Genomic DNA, 18,421 nt, shown 5'->3' on the forward strand with positions numbered 1-18,421 from the left:
AAAAAAAAATCTTATTCATTTAATCAATTACATGAAGAAAAAAAAATTACTTTGAGTTGATTGAGGGCACTATGCATCCAGATGTATAGATGTATACTAAATTTCATCAATACCCTCACACTTGATAGAATTCAAGCCAAATTAAAGGACTGTTCACTTCAGCTTAATTTCTATTCACCTCCAATCAGTTCAGTTCAGTTTAGTTCAGCTCCCAATTTTCTTCTCTTATAAAATATTCATTTCAGCTTTATTTAGTTCAGTTCAACTCCAATCAGTTCAGTTCAGCACATTTCAGTAAATATGACCAGGCTTTAACACTTTAATGAATTAATGCTACTCTATTAATTTATATAAGAATAATACAAGTACAAACCAATATAGTTAAGGATGTGGAGTTGGCTTGATGGTAGCACTCCCATCCCGTAACCTCGAGGTTACGGGATCGATCCTTGCCTCCAGCATATGCTGGAATTTCCCCCGCCCCCCCGTTGTACCCGCCCTTGTGGCTCATATGAATCAAAAAAAACAAACCAATATAGTTACACATATAATAAAAATAAAAAAAAAACTAAAAGTGAGTTTGGATGGGGACCATGAGAGGTGAGAGATATAATATTTTAATGTAGCTTTTTGCCAAAAATGAAAGTCTAACACTTATCACATTCATTACTTTATAATAAATTATTAACTTCACTATCTTTCTTTTACAATTTTAAAATATTCCAACTATCCCACTTACCTCTTATTTCATTTAAGTCAATTAAATTGCCTAAAAACTATGTGCCTGTCACATTGTAACACTTAAAAAAATACGGAGGGGAGTAGTTGTTAGATGCATGCAAGGATGTTGATTTTATCAAACCTAGAGGTGGCTGGACCTGGGTCAACTTATTTTTTTTTGCCGAGAGTTGTTGATTTAAGTATCTAAGCCAGCTTGGTTGAGTTAAGTCAGACCGGGCCAAGTTAGGTGTATTTCAAATTTAAATCACATACATATACATATACATACATATATATATACATACATATATCTATACATATACATATATATATATATATATATATATATATATATATATATATATATACATATATATATACATACATATATATATATATATATATACATATATATATATATATATATACATATATATATATATATACATATATATATATATATATATAAAGGGGAGTTTTTTCCCGAGTTTTTAGAGAACCACGTAGGATCTAATTTTCTTAGCACGCCATGTAGGATTATAAATCTTAGTAATAGCCAATTAAATAAGAGATTATTAATTTCTTTTAGAATTAAATAATTCAAATGTCACGTAAGCAAAATTGGCGAATGAGATTTTTAAGTTTAAAATAATTTAATATTAAATATAGTCTTTTAATATTAGGAATTTTATCTACTCCCTCCGTCCCATAATTACAGGCAAATATACTATTTTGGGTGTCCCAAAATGTTCCTCCTATTACTAAAAATAACACTCAATCATTACTTACTTTTTACCTTTTCCATACAAATTACACACATACCTAAAAAATCATTACTTACTTTTTCACTTTTTCATACAAAATACACACATACCAAAAAAATCATTACCTATTTTTTAACTTTTCCATATAATATTCTCTACTTTTAATCAACAATCTTCACTTTTTAGCTTTTCCATACAATATTCCTCTACTTTTTCCATCTTCCTTAAAAACCGTACTTTTTAGAGTTATTTGCCTGTAATTATGGGACGGAGGGAGTAAATATATAACAAATTTTAGCTCATAGATACAAAAAAATAAAAAAAAAATAAAAAAATTAAACAAACCGTGCATCGCACGGGCTTCACCTCTATATTTTCCCGAACATGCCCTTAATCAGTCATAATTTCGAAAATCGAGATTTACGTAAATCACAACTCACAAGCGTGCAGCCCACGCCACCCTAAAAAACCGCGCAACAATTTACTTATTTTTTTTTTTTTTTTTTTTGACAAAGAGTACTAATAAAGAAAACAAAGACAACTAAAAAAAAAACACTACGCAAAACCACCGAAGAGACACTTGCGAGCAAACTTTATTCGAGCCAAGTTGGAGTATTTGAAGTCCACACTAGGCCCACGAACACGCTTTGTACCCACACGAACCACCTGGCAATCCGCAGTTGATCTAGTTCGATTCTCCACACATCTCATTTTCCTAAACCGAGGATGAACAATAGACCTGTGACGGCAAAACGGTTGACTTGAAGGGTTGGCACTGGAATGCAAGGTGGCGAACTGAAAACAAGAAACGCAAACTTTTCCCATAAACTCTTGTGAATTTATCCCTTCTATAGGAATATCACCATCATAAAGGGCAGTCATGCACTCCGAACTGTTTTGCACCACTGGAGCATCTAATGACTGCTGCAAAATGGGAACCGGCTGAGACTCCATTATGGGCACCGTCCGCCGATCCTCATCACAAGATACCTGTAGCGAAGTAAAGGTAGAGGACATCGCTACACCAGCCTTCACATCATGAGAGATCATAACCTTCTCCAGTAATGATTGTAAAACCGGAGCATCTGTGGACTGCAAAATAGAAGCTGACAGGAACTCTGTAGTAGGCACCACCTGTTGCTCCAATCCACTTAAAAACTTAACTGAAGTAGAATTAGAGGTCTCTGCTTCCCTAGAAGTTATATCTTGGGGGACCTCTGTCTGGATAGAAGTTTTACTCGGACAACTCCGAATAGACATTAACGACATGGACTTAGAATGGTAGAAATGAATGGCATTGCCTTGCTTGACTTGCTGCAATTGTGAGGAAGAAAGGCGAAGGGAAGAAGTCAAATCATTTCGAGAAACAAAGTATGCATACGAGGGACTTCAGCTTCCCGACGAAAAGGTGGCAAAGACTTACAACTCTTGTCATTACCAACTGATTCTGATTGAAAATCACATTCCATATCAGCACTCTCAGAAATGTTGTCATGACCAACTAAATCTGATTGGAAACCACATTCCATATCAGCACTCTTTGAAATCCTGTCATTACCAACTGAATCTGATTGGAAAACACAATCCATATCAGCATTCTCTGAAATCGGTGGTGGGAGATTATAATCCTTATCCCCACCGGACAAACTAGGCGATAATACTTGTTCCGAAACCACAGCTGAACTTAACATACTACACTGAAGCTCAGCAATCGGAGTAGCCACATCCGCTACACAACAATCCCTGTTGACTTGACAACTAGCTACACAGTCATTGGGAACTTGGAAAGCCGACTCAACTTGGGTAACATCCTGTATCATCTTACCCTTTTGTTTCTGATCGACTAAAGACACATCCTGTAGCAAACCCTCAACACAATGTAATTTTGTTAACAACTCGGAATTTTTAGGATCACCTTTAGTAGCCTTAACCAGATCCTTTCTAGCGGAACGAAGCTTGCCCAATTCTTGATACGCAGATGCCCTCCTGTAGAGAGCCTTAATATGACAGGAATCAAACTTTAACACAAAGGAACAAAGCTTAACAACAGCAGAATAATCCAAAAGCTTCAAAGCACAAGCCGCAAGATTAAGATGCAAAGCAAATGCCAAAGATCGAAACGAAGAAAAGGCTTCCACCGAACATGGCATAGTAAAACACAACAATTTACTAGCCAACTCATACCTAGAAAAGGCAATTTTAAACTTGCCAGCTTTAAACAAGGAGTTCCCTTGCTCCTTAAACTCCGAGGAACGAACAACTACATCACTCGAATTATCCATAGAGGATAGAAGGTGGAAAATACTCTCATCGTTGAAATCATCAGGAAGATGAAAAGAAATAAAGGCTGGAAATAACTCCATATTGAGACCCAAACTTCCACACTAACAAAATTTACAAAGCACAGACACAACAAACATCCCAAGGAGGAAACTCCTCAAGCACAGCTGCTCAACAGCTACTACAAATCAAAAGATCACAGAACCACTAAAACTTGAAACTCGATCAACACTTGAAAACAATCCCCAACAAACAAATACCTAACACAAGAAAAAGCAGGGGATACAACCTACAAAGGAATTAGAAGAATAAAGAGAAAATTAAAGGAAAAAAAAAAAAAAAAAACAAGAACATGCACAACCTAACCAAAGGATTATAAACCAAACTAGAGAATAATAACGTACAAGAGCACCAAAACTACAGATTGCTAACCAAAAGACACCAAAAAACTAAGTGAAAAAGGAAATAAAAATGGCAGTAAGCATGAAAAAGGAACAAAACACCTAGAAAAGGACAACACTGGTAACCAAAATATTTAGGAAAGAGAACGAAACACCTAGCAACGGAGCTTTGCTATAGAGCGAACAAGAGACTTCTCCGTTCGATCTCCCACATCAGCCATATGGTAAAAGAAACAGCAAACTAAAGGGAACAGAGTGTAAAGGCGTCGCCGGCGACGGCTAGGAGAAGAAACGCCGGTCGCCGGCGAGAAAACGGTGACGCAAGCGAAGCGGTGAAAGAGAAGCGGTGATGGTTATCCTTATCGCTTAGAGAGAAGCGACTAGTATGATGAACTTAACAATTTACTTATTTGATGCGCAGTAGCAGTATCTTCCCTCCAAGTCTCCAACAATCACCACAAATTAACAAACAAACCCAAAAACTTAGAGAGAGAAAGATGGTGAGCTTGAGTGAAGCTGAGATTGCGGACTTTGAGCAGACGTTCGATGTCGATGCTGCCAAGCGATTCTTCAAACATATCACTGACAACGATGTAATCCCGGACCTTAATTTTCCAATTTCAAATTTGTTAGTATTTTTTCTCTCCTTTTTTCAATTAATTATGCAAATTATAACCTTCTACAATTTTATTGTATGATTATCCTTCAATTCTTTATTTAATTATTTATTTTTGTTTATGCTTGCTGGTTGGTTGATTGCAATTTTTAGGACATAATTGGGGCTTTTTTCATTGTTCTATGGTTACAAAATTATTCCCGTAATTTGGTTTGTTTGCTCGTTGAATGCAGTTTGTTTAGGTCAAAATTGGATTTTTATTTTTATTTTTTATTTTTTTATTTTTTTTTTGTGTGTGTTACAAATTTACTCCCTTTGATTGCAGTTTTTATAAAACTCAAATTGGTTAGGGTTTTATATCCTTTTAATAAGTGAAATATTATAATTCTTATTCTTCAATTGCATATTAAGTTTTGCTGTATAATCTTAACAATATTTAACAAATTACTCTGTATATCCATCGATTAAACATGCTACCTTTAATTATGCTAGACTAGCCGATTAGCACGAGTATACTAATGGAATAATCATATGCATTGTTGATGTTCTTATTATTATGTTTTTGCTAATCAGACGTAATTGTAGATAGAATTACGTCTGATTAAGTACTAATTGAATATTCGTATCTGTTGTTGATGGATACGAATATTCAATTAGTACGAAGTTTGAATATTGGTTTAATGCTGGAAAAGTGACTCCTAAATTATTGCTAGTATGAGTAGTCTAAGGATAATGGTTTAATGTTGGAAAAGTGACTCCTAAATTATTGCTCTAGCTACGACGTTTGATTGTTAAACTGTGATGATTGCAGACGCAAAACTTTGCCAAATCTTATTAATCTCAGCTATGCCCCTGACTCTTATAGAGACACAGATTCACCCAGGTATTGTATTTAACTATTTAATGTATACTTGTTTATTTGATGTTTTTGTTAATTATAATCTTATGTCATTTGCTGTTGCTATCAGAACTATTCCGGAAGAATGGTCACACTTCTTTGATGAGGATGGATGCTTTCGTTTTGATCAAACTGTACCTTTACTTGTTCAATCACCTGAATTGACTAAGCGTCAAAGGGATTATTATGAGCAAACTCTAAGTTGTTGTTGTTGGGCATTGAGATGCTACAATCAGAAGAATGAGGTACAAGTTTTTTCCTAGTTTATATTTTCTTAACTTTGGCTCCTTTTTTCCTAGTGATTCCCTAATACGAAATGTATCATTTATACTATGAGTAATTCATACACTTTAAATTGTTGTTATTTTTTTTTGACTTAATTTTAGGGTGCTGAATATGAGTGTGTTGCCCCTCTAATGAGCTCTTTCATTTTAATCCCGGACCCAAGGTATCTGTATGTTCATCATGTTAACTTCTTTGCTAAGCGCAAGAATTCTAATTCTCTTCCGGAGGCTCTTCTTTGCTGAGACTGTGGCATTAAAGGGTAAATATACAAACAAAGTCCTCAGATGTTGTATCTTGACACCTCGGCTCAATGGCTCTTCACAAGGTAAGAGGGATAATGTATATGTTACACCCGTGAGATATTTTGAAATTGTCTCACTGTTTTCCATTGTCCCTTGCAGTTGCTATGCCTTCTGATTCTATAGGGATTTTGCATCCAGAAAATCTATGCTGCACGCAATGCAACCGCAGTCAAGGTGATAGTAGCGATGATGACTATGATTGGGATTAATATAATGATCAATATATGATAGTGATCACGGCTATGATAGCGAGTCTAATGATTGATAAATCAATCAATCAATCAAACTCTCCCACCTTGTTATTGCCCTTACGGAGTAAGAGGGCGTTTGGTATACTAATTTTAGATGTAGGAAAGATTCAATTATGTGTTTTCATTTCTAGTTGTTTGGTATGAGTTAAAAGTAACAAATACCATTTCCAAAAAGTAACAAAATATCCAATTTGTTACCCTTGACAAACTAGCGGAAACAAAATACGTTTCCTTAATCACAATGTATTCAAATTGTTTCCATTCCATTAAGATATCAAACATATTGTAAAGGTAATATTTATCATTACCCTTTCCCCTACTTATTTGAATCATTTCCGTTTCATTTATGATGCTTATACCAAACATACACTCCCTAAATGTTTATCTTACCCACTTTTTTTTTTATTTTTTATACTGCTGGCTTTTACAGTTATGCTTTATGCCTGTTTACTTTTTATTTTACTTGTTTCTTCTTTCATTTTTATAGAATGATAGGATTAGACTGCCATTTTTAAGTATTAAAGTTAAATCCATTCAAAAAAAAAAAGGTATTAAAGTTAAATCAGCCTTCTTTTTTAACTTCTTATGTTGCAACTTATTTTTTTAAAAAAACCGATTGCATTCCTAATTTTTAATTCTTGACAAGATTATCTGAGATCATTGTGATTGATTGCGATCCGAATTTTCAAATGAAAGGCGTGGAATGTACAAACTAATAAATGGCCTGAATCATGCTCATGATGGGCTGGGTATGCTAAGTTTGTATCATGCTATAATTTGATTTGGAGTAGGATTATTGGGAAGATAAAATTTCTTTTGTGGCCTTAAGCCTTCTTTGTACCTTGAATGACTGGCTTGGCTTAAAGCTCTAAACACTGCACTAGTTAGCTATCGCCAATAACTCCATTTTGGATTATACTTGGTCACAAATAATCTATCTATGACATCAACTAATACTCCGCGAACCCGTATATATTGTATATCAAGTACTCCGCATAAGCCAATGGTGTATTTTTTTATTTTTTTTTCAAAGGCATCACTTAGTCTTCATGTATGCCAGTTTTGGCCTCTTAGACCTTGCTATGGAGTCATGGACCAAATTTTGTGCATCTATACGGCTATACTACCTAGTACGAGTATTTAAAAACTCTAACCTTGCCATTATTACTCACTTAGATGTTCTAAATTAATTACATGTTCTAAGGGTCTGTTCTCTTTAGCTTAATTTCAGTTCAGTTCAGTTTAGTTCCTAATTTTCTTATTTCATAAATAATTCATTTCAACCCAGGTCAGTTCAGTTTAGTTCAGCTCCAAAGCCTCCAATCAGTTCAGTTCAAAACGGACCCTAAATTTAGATCATCTCCATAAGTATAAGTTGTCACATATGACCTTATTCTCAATGGATCCCTATTTTAATACTTAAACAATGTATATATAATTTTTTATCCCTAATTGAATACATTTATGATTTATCTAATGCTTTTCTTTCATAACTTAATTCATTTACAAATATAATCAATGCCAATACCCTTTTTGCTGTCAAACAAAAATAAAAAATAAAAATTAAAAAATTAAAAAGAAAAAAAAAATTATAAAAAAAAAAAAAAAAAAAATAGCATCTCACTCTGTGAAGGTATAGATGAGTCTTTAATTTTTATTGAGCATTTTGCAAAGTATGAGCTTTGAGTTTGGATTCTTGATGCTTTTGAGCTTTGTCAATTTTGCTGGAATTCTAATTGGGGATGAAATATATGGCCTGATATGTACTGCTGATCCAAGGAAGTTGGTAGAATACTTCCTAGGATACAGACAGCTGTATTATTTTGTAAATTTGTCTTCTTGTACAGCTTAGGTGATAGGGTTAAGTGTTGATGCATATATATAGGTGACGATATAGGGCTGCCTTCTTTTGTACAAAGAAATTGAAAAAATCAGTGAATGATTAAAAGAAGAACATTCTTCAAATCTCTCTGTATTTTGCAGCATTCCCAGAATTAATTGAAACTTGAGTAATTTTACTCTACAGAAACTGCCAAACTGTTTTGTATTTAAGTAATTTATAGTTGAATTATAGTGCTGTCAAACTATGTTCAAATAATGGTGCGCCTATTGACACGTAAATTAGGGAAATAGGAAACATAAGGGACTACTACTGAAAAATTCACCTTGCATGATTTGGTTTTTCTTCTCTTGGTGCAGGATAAGATTTGACACACTCTCAAGGTGTTTGGCAGAATAGTAACCTCACTTAAGGAATTGACCATCCTTGTTAGCATTCAGCATTACTTTCTCTAAAAGAAACAGGCACTGTGTTAATATCTGCTTAGGCTCTTTGTTATAGTCCGGCTTTATTTGTATAACTGATGCTTCAGCAGCTGCACAGCAAACAACTAAGAAAGCGGTCTTATACTTGTTAGCCAGTACAATCTAGAGATTGTAGATGTGAACTAAGCAGACACAATAAGTTTGGATATACGATGTGCTCGAGTGAATGTAGGTTATTTAGCATTCAAATCCAAGCTAGCAAGAGAAAAGGCTGCATCAAGATCTACAACCTGCTCAATTCATCAAGGGTAGGCACCACTGAGGACTAATGTGCTCAAAAAGGCTCTTTAACAGCTGCCATCTTCTCACATTAAGAGACGCAGAGGGCGTTTCTCTTCTAGCAGACCAGGTCCTTCTGCTGCAAATATGTCAACCCCTTTGGTGACCCGGCTTCCTGAATTGGAAACCATTGTGAAACGCATAAAGCATGGTTAATGTTCATACGTAGAAGGATAAAACACAACTTCCTCTATGGTAATTGGCTTCTCATTTTGTCAAGCTTTAGACTTTAGAGGAACTAATTATCTTTTGATGTTGGCTGCATTTATTATTAGCATTTCAAATCATTCCAGGAGCATTTCAATCTACCTATTTGTACTTTATTATATGTTCCCTTTTGTACTGCTTTTGCTACCACAGAACCTTAATCTACTATGCCATTAAACATTATTGGTAGATGAACAATGTCTTTCTGTTTCAGAAGTCTTCTTAAATTTCTTATATTAATATCTGTTTTTATTCAGTCTCTTCGCAGCTTTTTAATACACACCAACATAATATGATTAACCCTTTAACTAGATATTTGCTTGTTTAAAGAAATCGTTAAAACATGGTTTAACCAACAGCTACACGCCTACACTACACTGATATAGACATTAGATTAGCAGCACAAAACACATCCTTTGTTTAACACTGCAAAACCTATTTTATTCAACATACATCATCAACAAACTGAATACAGCAAAATTCTAGAGCACTACAATTAAAACCAGAAATCTGATACAGCAGAATCCTACACACCTTACCTTATAATCCTTCACAATTGAATAAACTATACCTACAAAATAACTTTGCTGATATAAAGTAATAAAGGCACCTACTGATGAAAAAAAGCTAAATGTGATATCCAATATCTAAATATTCAGATAAAATCCAAAACCTGAAAGTCAAAAGTTTTGCTTATGACCATAACAGAGTCAAAGATTAAAATATTATTTTCTCTTGCTCTCCAAAAAAAAAAAAAAAACTTTTTTCTTTGAAGCTATGCGATGACCTAATTAACTTGCACTGATCACCAATCAAACTACAGGTTAATTAAATATATAACCTGCAACAAATGCAAACTAATGAAATAAATTCAATAAGATTTTCAACAGCCACTTCAGTTCCTTACACATGAGAACACATCAAATAGCTAAAGAAATTGAAAAAATAACAACTATATTTGTAGGTCATGAGTATCACCTACTTAAATACAATTATCAAGTTTTAAAAGATCACTGACTATATTCATACATAGTTACATTTAGTCAACTACCTGCTAATGAAATTTCAAATTAAAACACTCTCAAATTTAAACAAATGTAACTGCTCTTTCTGTAAAACTAATTGAATGCATCTAAAAACATACGATGATATATTAAAACTTTAATTTGAAACTTGCATTTGCAGATATGTATATAGATTAGCACCCAACTCATCAATACTTGCACATTCTTTCAATCTATATGTACCTTGGCATATTTTCAGATTAAATTGATATTATGCCTGACAAAACCTCATCATTGTCCTTGCCATGCTTACAAGTTTAAGCCGATTTAAATGCATTGATGAGTTCCCTTTGTACAATTATGTACTCCCTCCGTTTTTAAATACTTGCTCCACTTTTCTTTTTCAGCCGTTTTTAAATACTTGCTCCATTTCCTTATTTGGAAAGCTTTTACAATATATTATTCATTTCTCTCACCTAGTGGACCCAACAAATATCATATTTTATTAATTTCATATTCTCTCTCCTTCAATTTCTCCACTACTTTTGCTTTTTAAAATTTTTTATTCTTCCACCAACCCCACTACCTCCATATCTTATTACTTTCTCCAATTTTTCCTAAAACTCCGCACATGGAGTCATGGAGAAATGGAGCAAGTATTTAAAAACGGAGGGAGTATCTTTTTACATTATGTGTCTTTTTACAGTTATTTATAACATCATAATGTAATTGGAAGAGCTTATAGAATTCATAATATCTAAATTGGACTACAGTTCTATTTATGCAAAAAAGTAGCACCACAAAATCAAAAGCAGAAATTAGCGGGAAAACATTTACACTACTTCTCAGTTTTGACAATAATCAAAAGTTCCTAACTCCATGTTTTAACAACACCAGTAGTTAATGAATAGTAATGACAATAGATGATAAAGCATTAAAGCTCACGATTGTCAACTACCCCTATTTCAGCTAACAATCCATGGAATAGTAACAAAGTTAGCTGCAATTCCAGAGTTTATTACCATATCACAGCAGCTTGGCGGCTCTTTTACATTATCATTAACAAGTATAGTCATTATACTCCTTTCATTTCATACATATACTTTAGAAACCAAATTATGCGATTCTGAAACACCATGTTCATCATGAACAATATAAAGTTAATTACGAAATTAAATATCTATTCTAATCCATTGAAATGCATCAATTAATAAAAATCAATTCTACTATCCTGACTTAAACAGAAAAAATATCGATCCATCATGATAAAGTTGCAAATTAAACAATCAATTCCAATATCCTGACTTAAACAGCAACATGAATCAAGGAAATAAAATTAAATCCAAGCAAACAAAATTCGAATTCCATCATGACTATCACAAAAATCAATTCACCTATCATACTCACTAAAATCATATTAAAGCTGCAACTGCAAGGGCAAAAATTTAGATTGAACAGCATAAAATTAATTTCTGACCAAGAATAAGATTATTTAAAGGTAACTCTCACTTTACCAGGAATAAGATTGTTCATACGTTCTTTAACATTGAACTCTTTCCTAGCGATAGTCCAATTCCAAGATTCCGAGCCAAAATAAACTTTTGAACATTTGGTAATCATCATACAATCTAACATGAAAACACTTTGCAACAAGTAGATAGCAACTGGTATCCACTCTAATTTGAAATTAGTCAGCTTAACCTCCTTCAGATTCTTGTGGACATATGGAATCGGAAGTTCACAGCTCTGACGGACAGGAGAATTTGGGAACTACAACAAACAAAACAATCTAAATGTCAAAATATAACAAAAAGATTACCAGTCAAAATTACACCATGAATAGTTCAAAACTAAATTTGTCAATCTATTTTATAAAATCATAAATTTAAATAAATGTAATATAAAGGAAGTTTGCCATATTTACCCTCATCTCAAGCTTTTCCAAAAGCGGAAAGGATTTAAAAAGGCACGGGAGAGCCGACACTATACTGCCATCATCATTCACACTGGAGATGTATAGTTTCAAAACTGTATGAAATGTTTTGTGTGGGCTGAACGGTAATTTATTAACCTGAAAAAGAAGAAATTCTAGTAAATCAGACAACTATAAAACTAGATATCACAAAAATATACAACAAGATGAATCCAACTAGATCCCACTTAACCATATAATCTCTTATAGATTAACGGGAAATCATGGTCAAAGTTGACTCAATTATTAGCAATGGGGCAAACAAATAGGAACAAGGAGTACATATTAGCCAACACAAGCATATATTCATAGATTCCACCACGCACCAGAGGTTCCACTCCTCGGAGGATCAGATATTTAATTTTGGCCTCAGCTGCAAGACATTTTAACATATCTTCTGCTCCAGCAGAATCCGGAAACATATACACACTTTCCAAATTTGATACATTTTTATAAGAGCACTTCAAAGGTTCTTCTTGATAAATCTCTAATTTCTTCAGATTCTTGGCACTAAGTTCAAACTCTTGCAAACTTGGACATTCTCCAATTGAGAGAGAGCGCAAGCGAGGGAAATCATTGCCGATCCCCAACTTATCTGGAAGATTACACATTCTCAACCGTAAACATTCAATGGTTGAACAACTAGATAAGAAGTCCAGCCACTGAATGCCCTTCCCCTCTAGAGTAACGTTAGTTAGATGAAGTGTAGTTAAGTTTGTTGATAGAATAAAATCATTCTCAAGCTTCAGGATGCAGGAATCTAAACGCAGTTCTCGTAAATAAGAAAATTGGGAAAGAAAGGAACAGCTGATGAGATGCAACCCTTTACAATGGGACTGGAAATAAGTTCTAAACCTATCTACACAAATAAATTGTAGGGTGAGACTCTGTAGACCCTTATTTGCAGCAGCAAAGTTGATCCAGCGCTCAACATCATCGGCAATTCGGCATAATTGTTATCAAGGCAACACACAAGGCTAAAAGATAAGATCCTCTGACCCCTGTACTTCTGTAGCACCTGATCCACACTTTTTACATATGCCTGCTTATAACAAAATTCATCACACGTACGGGCATGACACTGCGATGGAATACCAGACAATACAAACCAATCCAAGTCAAGGGATGGAATGGTCAAGCACAAGTTTCTCCATCTTCTTGATAGCATAGCCATTCTTGTAACATCACGCAAAGACATATATGAGAGAATATCTAACAAAACCACATCAGGAAGCTCACTGAGACCATCTTTGACATTCACATTCAGATTGTCGACCTTGGAATTATCATCATCAATAACAACCTACATTGGACGTACATACGTAGCATCTCAATTAGAATTACCTCTGTAAAAACACATTCACCTGAATATCATGGAAATTATGGACAATATAAATAACCTTGCAAGAGTGTATTCGATTGGTAGCACGATAAATCTTCCATATTCCATAGAGTGCAGCAGCAGTAGCTACAAGGAAGGTGATATCCACATTCATATCCTAAAAGCAAAACATCAATATTAAATCAGTAAACCCTATAATACTTATAATACTGATTGAGTAACCCTAAATCATCGACCGAGTAACCTTTATAACAGTATTGAGTAACCCTATAACATTGATAATACTGATTGAGTAACCCTAAATAATCGACCGAGTAACCTTTATAACAGTATTGAGTAACCCCTATAACATTGATCAAATAACAGCATCATACCTATAATTTAAAAGTAGGCGATTTGTTACATTGGGTTTAATCGCTTAAATTGGGTTCAGAAATTACAGTTCAATTAAATTCATGGAACATTTGAAATTAAGGCATTATCATCTTCTCTATCCCTATGCAAAGAAACTTAAATAAGCAAAATCAAAACTTTAATAAAAAAATCATAATTCTGGAAGAAATTATACAGTGTAAAACTACATGAGATTTTAAAATAAGAAATTCGGATAACAATAAATCTCAATAAAACCCTAACTTTTATTTAATTTTGTTTCTTTCAAAATAAAAAATTGAAATAGAAATTGCAATTGTAAATAACAAATCTCACCTGAGAATAAATCATCGGCTGAAAGAGAATTCTTCGCAGAGAAAGGGAAGAAGAAGATGAGGTTTGTGGTGAACTAGTAATAATGTGGGCAAACCACTTTAATTTTATCTAAGATGTTTATAAGTTTTGATATTGGCACTAGTATAAATTTGGCAAAAATTGACTCAACTAAAAACATTCGTTGCGCAACGCGAACATTACCCAAAATCACTATACATGACATGATATTGATTATTTGACCTTATAATAAGTTAATAGCTGGTTCGATGATAAATGCTTTTAATAAGTTAATAACTAGTTTATCTAGAACTTCAAACCCAACCCAAAATCGATTAGAATGACTCGAGTGCCAATTAAAGATTTATGCTTACCTATTCAACCTATGTCACTCAATTTGCCACACGATTTCTCTTACAATATGACGATACGAGTAGGGGTGTCAGTTCGGATAATCGGATCGGGTCTGATATGGCCGGGTCGGGTCGGATAAATTTTTAAAGTTGAGTTATACTAAATTATTATGTCCACGCGAGTCCAAATCTAAATCGGATGTTTTTCGGGTTGGTTTCGGATCAGGTCGGGACGGGTGTGTTTTTGACACCTCTAGATACGAGTACAATATTATAATTTCTCAATCCGACTACTCGACTAATCCATGACGGTCGACATGAATCTAATGTAGAGTTTAGTACTCGTAATAAATCCCACAACACATAACAACACACTAAAGTATCATTATAATCAAGTAGAATAATTATTAAATTAGATGAATCAATAATCAAGAACTATAATAAAAGTGAAACCAGGAGTAACACATGTTATCTCTTGGTTAATTTTTTTTTTGTCCATTTTACTTTTCGTTTTTACGCAAATTCATTAAAAAAAATTTTATAATAATTTATAAGAAATTTTGTCAGAAAAAATCATTTATAACAACTTTTTTGTTGGAAAAAACTTTTAATATAATTTTTTTGCAAGGACCAGATTGTAAAATATTTTTGTTGAAGACAATTAAATACTCTAATTACCCTATTTGTACTTTAATTTTTCCTAATTAGCCTTTAACTCTCAATTAATTAAAAAATATTATTATTATTATTATTATTATTATTATTATTATTATTATTATTATTTTTAAGTTCATTCAAATACACAGTCACACACCTTTTCGTGTTTCTTCCTCAAATCAATCCAGAAAAAATTCCCAGAAATCCCTCATAAAATCATTCTTCAAATCAACCCAGAAAATAGAGATATTCCCCGAAATCCTCTTAAATTCATTCTTCTCTATCAATTTTATCCATGGCAAACGCCTGGAAAAGAGAAAGATCTGTTAAACTTCTATCCCCAAATTCATTCCTCTTACTCCTTTCTCTCTCCTTCGTCCTTCTTCTCCTCTTCTTCCTCGCTTCTAAACCTTCAAATCTCACTACCAATCCAACCCCAGATGTCAAACTTTCTCTTTCTTCTTTCACCTCGAAAATCCCTCCTTATGATTGCTTCAAATCTCCGCAATCTCACCCTGTAATTGCAAACATTGTTGAAGGTGTTAAATACCCTTTTCTTTACTCACTCTCTGATCTTGGAAATTTGCCTGAAAAACCCCATAAAAATATTCAGAGAATTCTTAAGAATAAACACTTTAAAAAGCCTGATATTTCTGCTACTGTTCAAGAGGTTCTGGGTAAGTTTCAGGCTGAGGGTAAAAATGGGATTTTTGTTGATGTTGGTGCTAATGTGGGTATGGCTAGTTTTGCTGCTGCTGTGATGGGTTTTCGGGTTTTGGCGTTTGAGCCTGTTTTTGAGAATTTACAGAGGATTTGTGATGGGATTTATTTTAATCGAGTTGGGGATTTTGTTACTGTTTTTGAAGCTGCTGCATCTGATCATTTTGGGAGCATTACTTTCCATAAGGTAATTTTTTATTTATTTAATTTTGTTTAAAGGTTTCTTGATTTAATTTGTGGGTTTTATGAATTTGGGATTTTATACATGTTAAATTTGAAGAATTTGGTGTATGTTTGTTCAAATTGATGGTATATAGGTGCGGGTTTTTCAATATGATGTTAAGAATTCATTAGAAATTGGACATTGTGGTGCATTGGATTGTCTTTGGTGATTTAAAACTTCAATGATCATCACATGTTGAAAAATAATGTAGTGTATGATTTTGGTGTATGGTGATTGAAATTGACATGACAGTCTGTGACTTAGCTTTATCTAAATTTGGTGGCGCTTCATTTTTTGATGACATGAAAGAGGTGATTGATGAGTCAAAATTTCGATGATGCTCGGATTTTTTGATGTACATGGAACTGTAGAATTACTGAATTAATGTTCTCGCCTTGTAGAATGTTACATTCTAGCAAGAGCAATTTGCTATATCCTGTGAGTGATTGATTAAACATGAAGGTGCACTTTTTTGGATTCTAATTTGTGTTATAGACTGTTAGTGTAATTTTGTTGTGTAATGTAGAATTGATTCTTCTGAGAATGCTCGAAAATTTTCAACTCGGGTAGGACATAAGATGGTTGCTGAGTTAGATATCTGATTAATAGGAAGGAGTTACCAGATATGTCAAAAGACTAGAGTACATGCCTTTAAACTGACAGGGATTGAAACATCAGGTCTTCATTTGTTTGGAACAGCTTCATTCATTGATATGTAAATCCTCTCCCAACACTTTCTAGTGTGCTGCGAATCAATATATTGCCCTCAATGGCCTGAGTTTTTTGCTGCACCAACCAAACATACTAGTATAAGTCAAAATCCAAGAGCTTGCTCAGTTTCACTGTTATACATTATGTTGCTTGACCCTCTAGGTTAAGAAAGATAATGAAGCCACAAGTATTTATAGCAATTTTCCAGTGTTTCCTAATCACTGTATACAATTATGTATTCTTGATCCTTATATTGATATTCCTTGTGATTGACAGTTAGTTGGCCGGTTAGATAATAGTGCTGTTTCTGCTGCTGGTGCAAAGTTGGCATTCAAATCAAATGAAGAGATAGCGGTTGAAGTAAAGACCATTCCTCTTGATGAAGTTATCCCAGACTCTGAGCCTGTGCTGCTGCTAAAAATTGATGTACAGGGTTGGGAATATCATGTCTTGAAGGGTGCCAAAAAGCTGCTCTCAAGAAAAGGAGCTGAAGCCCCTTATCTGATTTATGAGGAAGATGAACGCTTGTTGCAAGCAAGCAACACAACGGCCAAAGAAATCCGGGCCTTTCTTGAGACTGTTGGTTATGATCAGTGCACAATGCATGGTACTGATGCTCACTGTAACAAGAAGAAATGAGGTATTACTGAAATTTCTTGCCAGAAGAAAGGCAGAAATATTGGAGTCCAGTCTACTCTAGTGAGAAACTTGTAACACTGTAACAGAATCACTACAGTAGACTCAGAACAAACACATGAATTGAGAACTGTGAGACAGCAGAGGAACTTTATGTTGATGACCAGATAACTTATTAGCTGACTAATATTGTGGCGGTTTCTCTGTTGAGGGTCAGCCAAGGCGGGATTATTTATAGTTGTGGGAATTTGTTGTCTGCATTTTACACGATCAACTACATGATCTAAGAAGAGCTGGAGGTTGAAACTTGAAAGCGGACCTAGGTAGCTCCTTATGGACTTGTAATTTAATTTTTTTTTAATGTCTTAACGATTATTCTTTGATCCATATCCTGTAGTGTGGCTTTAAATTTTGTGTAATGTCAATTTATACATCATATATGACCAGAAGCAGGTTCTTGAGTTTAGATCCATTTTAATTTATGGGTTATGATAGTTTTGTTTCTGAAGTTTTTTCCCGAAAGATTCCTTGTACATTATGAGCAGAAATATTCAAATATTCTTTAAATTAATCGAGTTTTGAAGATTTGATAGAATCATGATTATTCTCGAGTTTAGGCAGCGAGTACTGGAATATGTTTGTAGGCAAATAGGCAATCCAAAGAGATAAATGACAATTCCTAGAGAGAGGTCCTAATTTTAATTGGCTGAAGGGTTTGTCAATGGATAAAAGAAAATGATAAGAATCTGGAGGTAAATACTGACCAGAAT

The 18,421-nt window shown here is 33.9% G+C and overlaps 3 protein-coding genes across 3 annotated transcripts; 2 read left to right on the forward strand and 1 right to left on the reverse strand.

Moving 5' to 3' along the window:
- The first annotated feature begins 4,543 nt into the window (after nucleotides 1-4,543).
- LOC145612340 (uncharacterized) lies at nucleotides 4,544-6,836 on the forward strand. Its single transcript, XM_081667711.1, has 5 exons — nucleotides 4,544-4,793; nucleotides 5,593-5,664; nucleotides 5,750-5,924; nucleotides 6,066-6,289; nucleotides 6,366-6,836. The coding sequence occupies exons 1-4, from the start codon at nucleotides 4,579-4,581 to the stop codon at nucleotides 6,204-6,206; spliced, it is 603 nt and encodes a 200-aa protein (XP_081523837.1). The 5' UTR covers nucleotides 4,544-4,578; the 3' UTR covers nucleotides 6,207-6,289; nucleotides 6,366-6,836.
- Nucleotides 6,837-11,797: 4,961 nt separating this feature from the next.
- LOC145612424 (uncharacterized) lies at nucleotides 11,798-14,733 on the reverse strand. Its single transcript, XM_081667798.1, has 5 exons — nucleotides 14,355-14,733; nucleotides 13,705-13,803; nucleotides 12,631-13,607; nucleotides 12,257-12,403; nucleotides 11,798-12,102 (listed from the first exon to the last, which is right to left on the reverse strand). The coding sequence occupies exons 3-5, from the start codon at nucleotides 12,913-12,915 to the stop codon at nucleotides 11,821-11,823; spliced, it is 714 nt and encodes a 237-aa protein (XP_081523924.1). The 5' UTR covers nucleotides 12,916-13,607; nucleotides 13,705-13,803; nucleotides 14,355-14,733; the 3' UTR covers nucleotides 11,798-11,820.
- Nucleotides 14,734-15,534: 801 nt separating this feature from the next.
- On the forward strand, nucleotides 15,535-18,117 carry LOC145611884 (uncharacterized). Its single transcript, XM_081667265.1, has 2 exons — nucleotides 15,535-16,268; nucleotides 17,292-18,117. Exons 1-2 carry the CDS (start codon nucleotides 15,657-15,659, stop codon nucleotides 17,652-17,654), a joined length of 975 nt encoding a protein of 324 aa, XP_081523391.1. The 5' UTR covers nucleotides 15,535-15,656; the 3' UTR covers nucleotides 17,655-18,117.
- The last annotated feature ends 304 nt before the right edge of the window (nucleotides 18,118-18,421 follow it).

The sequence above is a fragment of the Chenopodium album genome, chromosome 24, assembly GCF_948465745.1.
Source record: "Chenopodium album chromosome 24, dcCheAlbu1.1, whole genome shotgun sequence".
NCBI classification, from domain to species: domain Eukaryota; kingdom Viridiplantae; phylum Streptophyta; class Magnoliopsida; order Caryophyllales; family Amaranthaceae; genus Chenopodium; species Chenopodium album.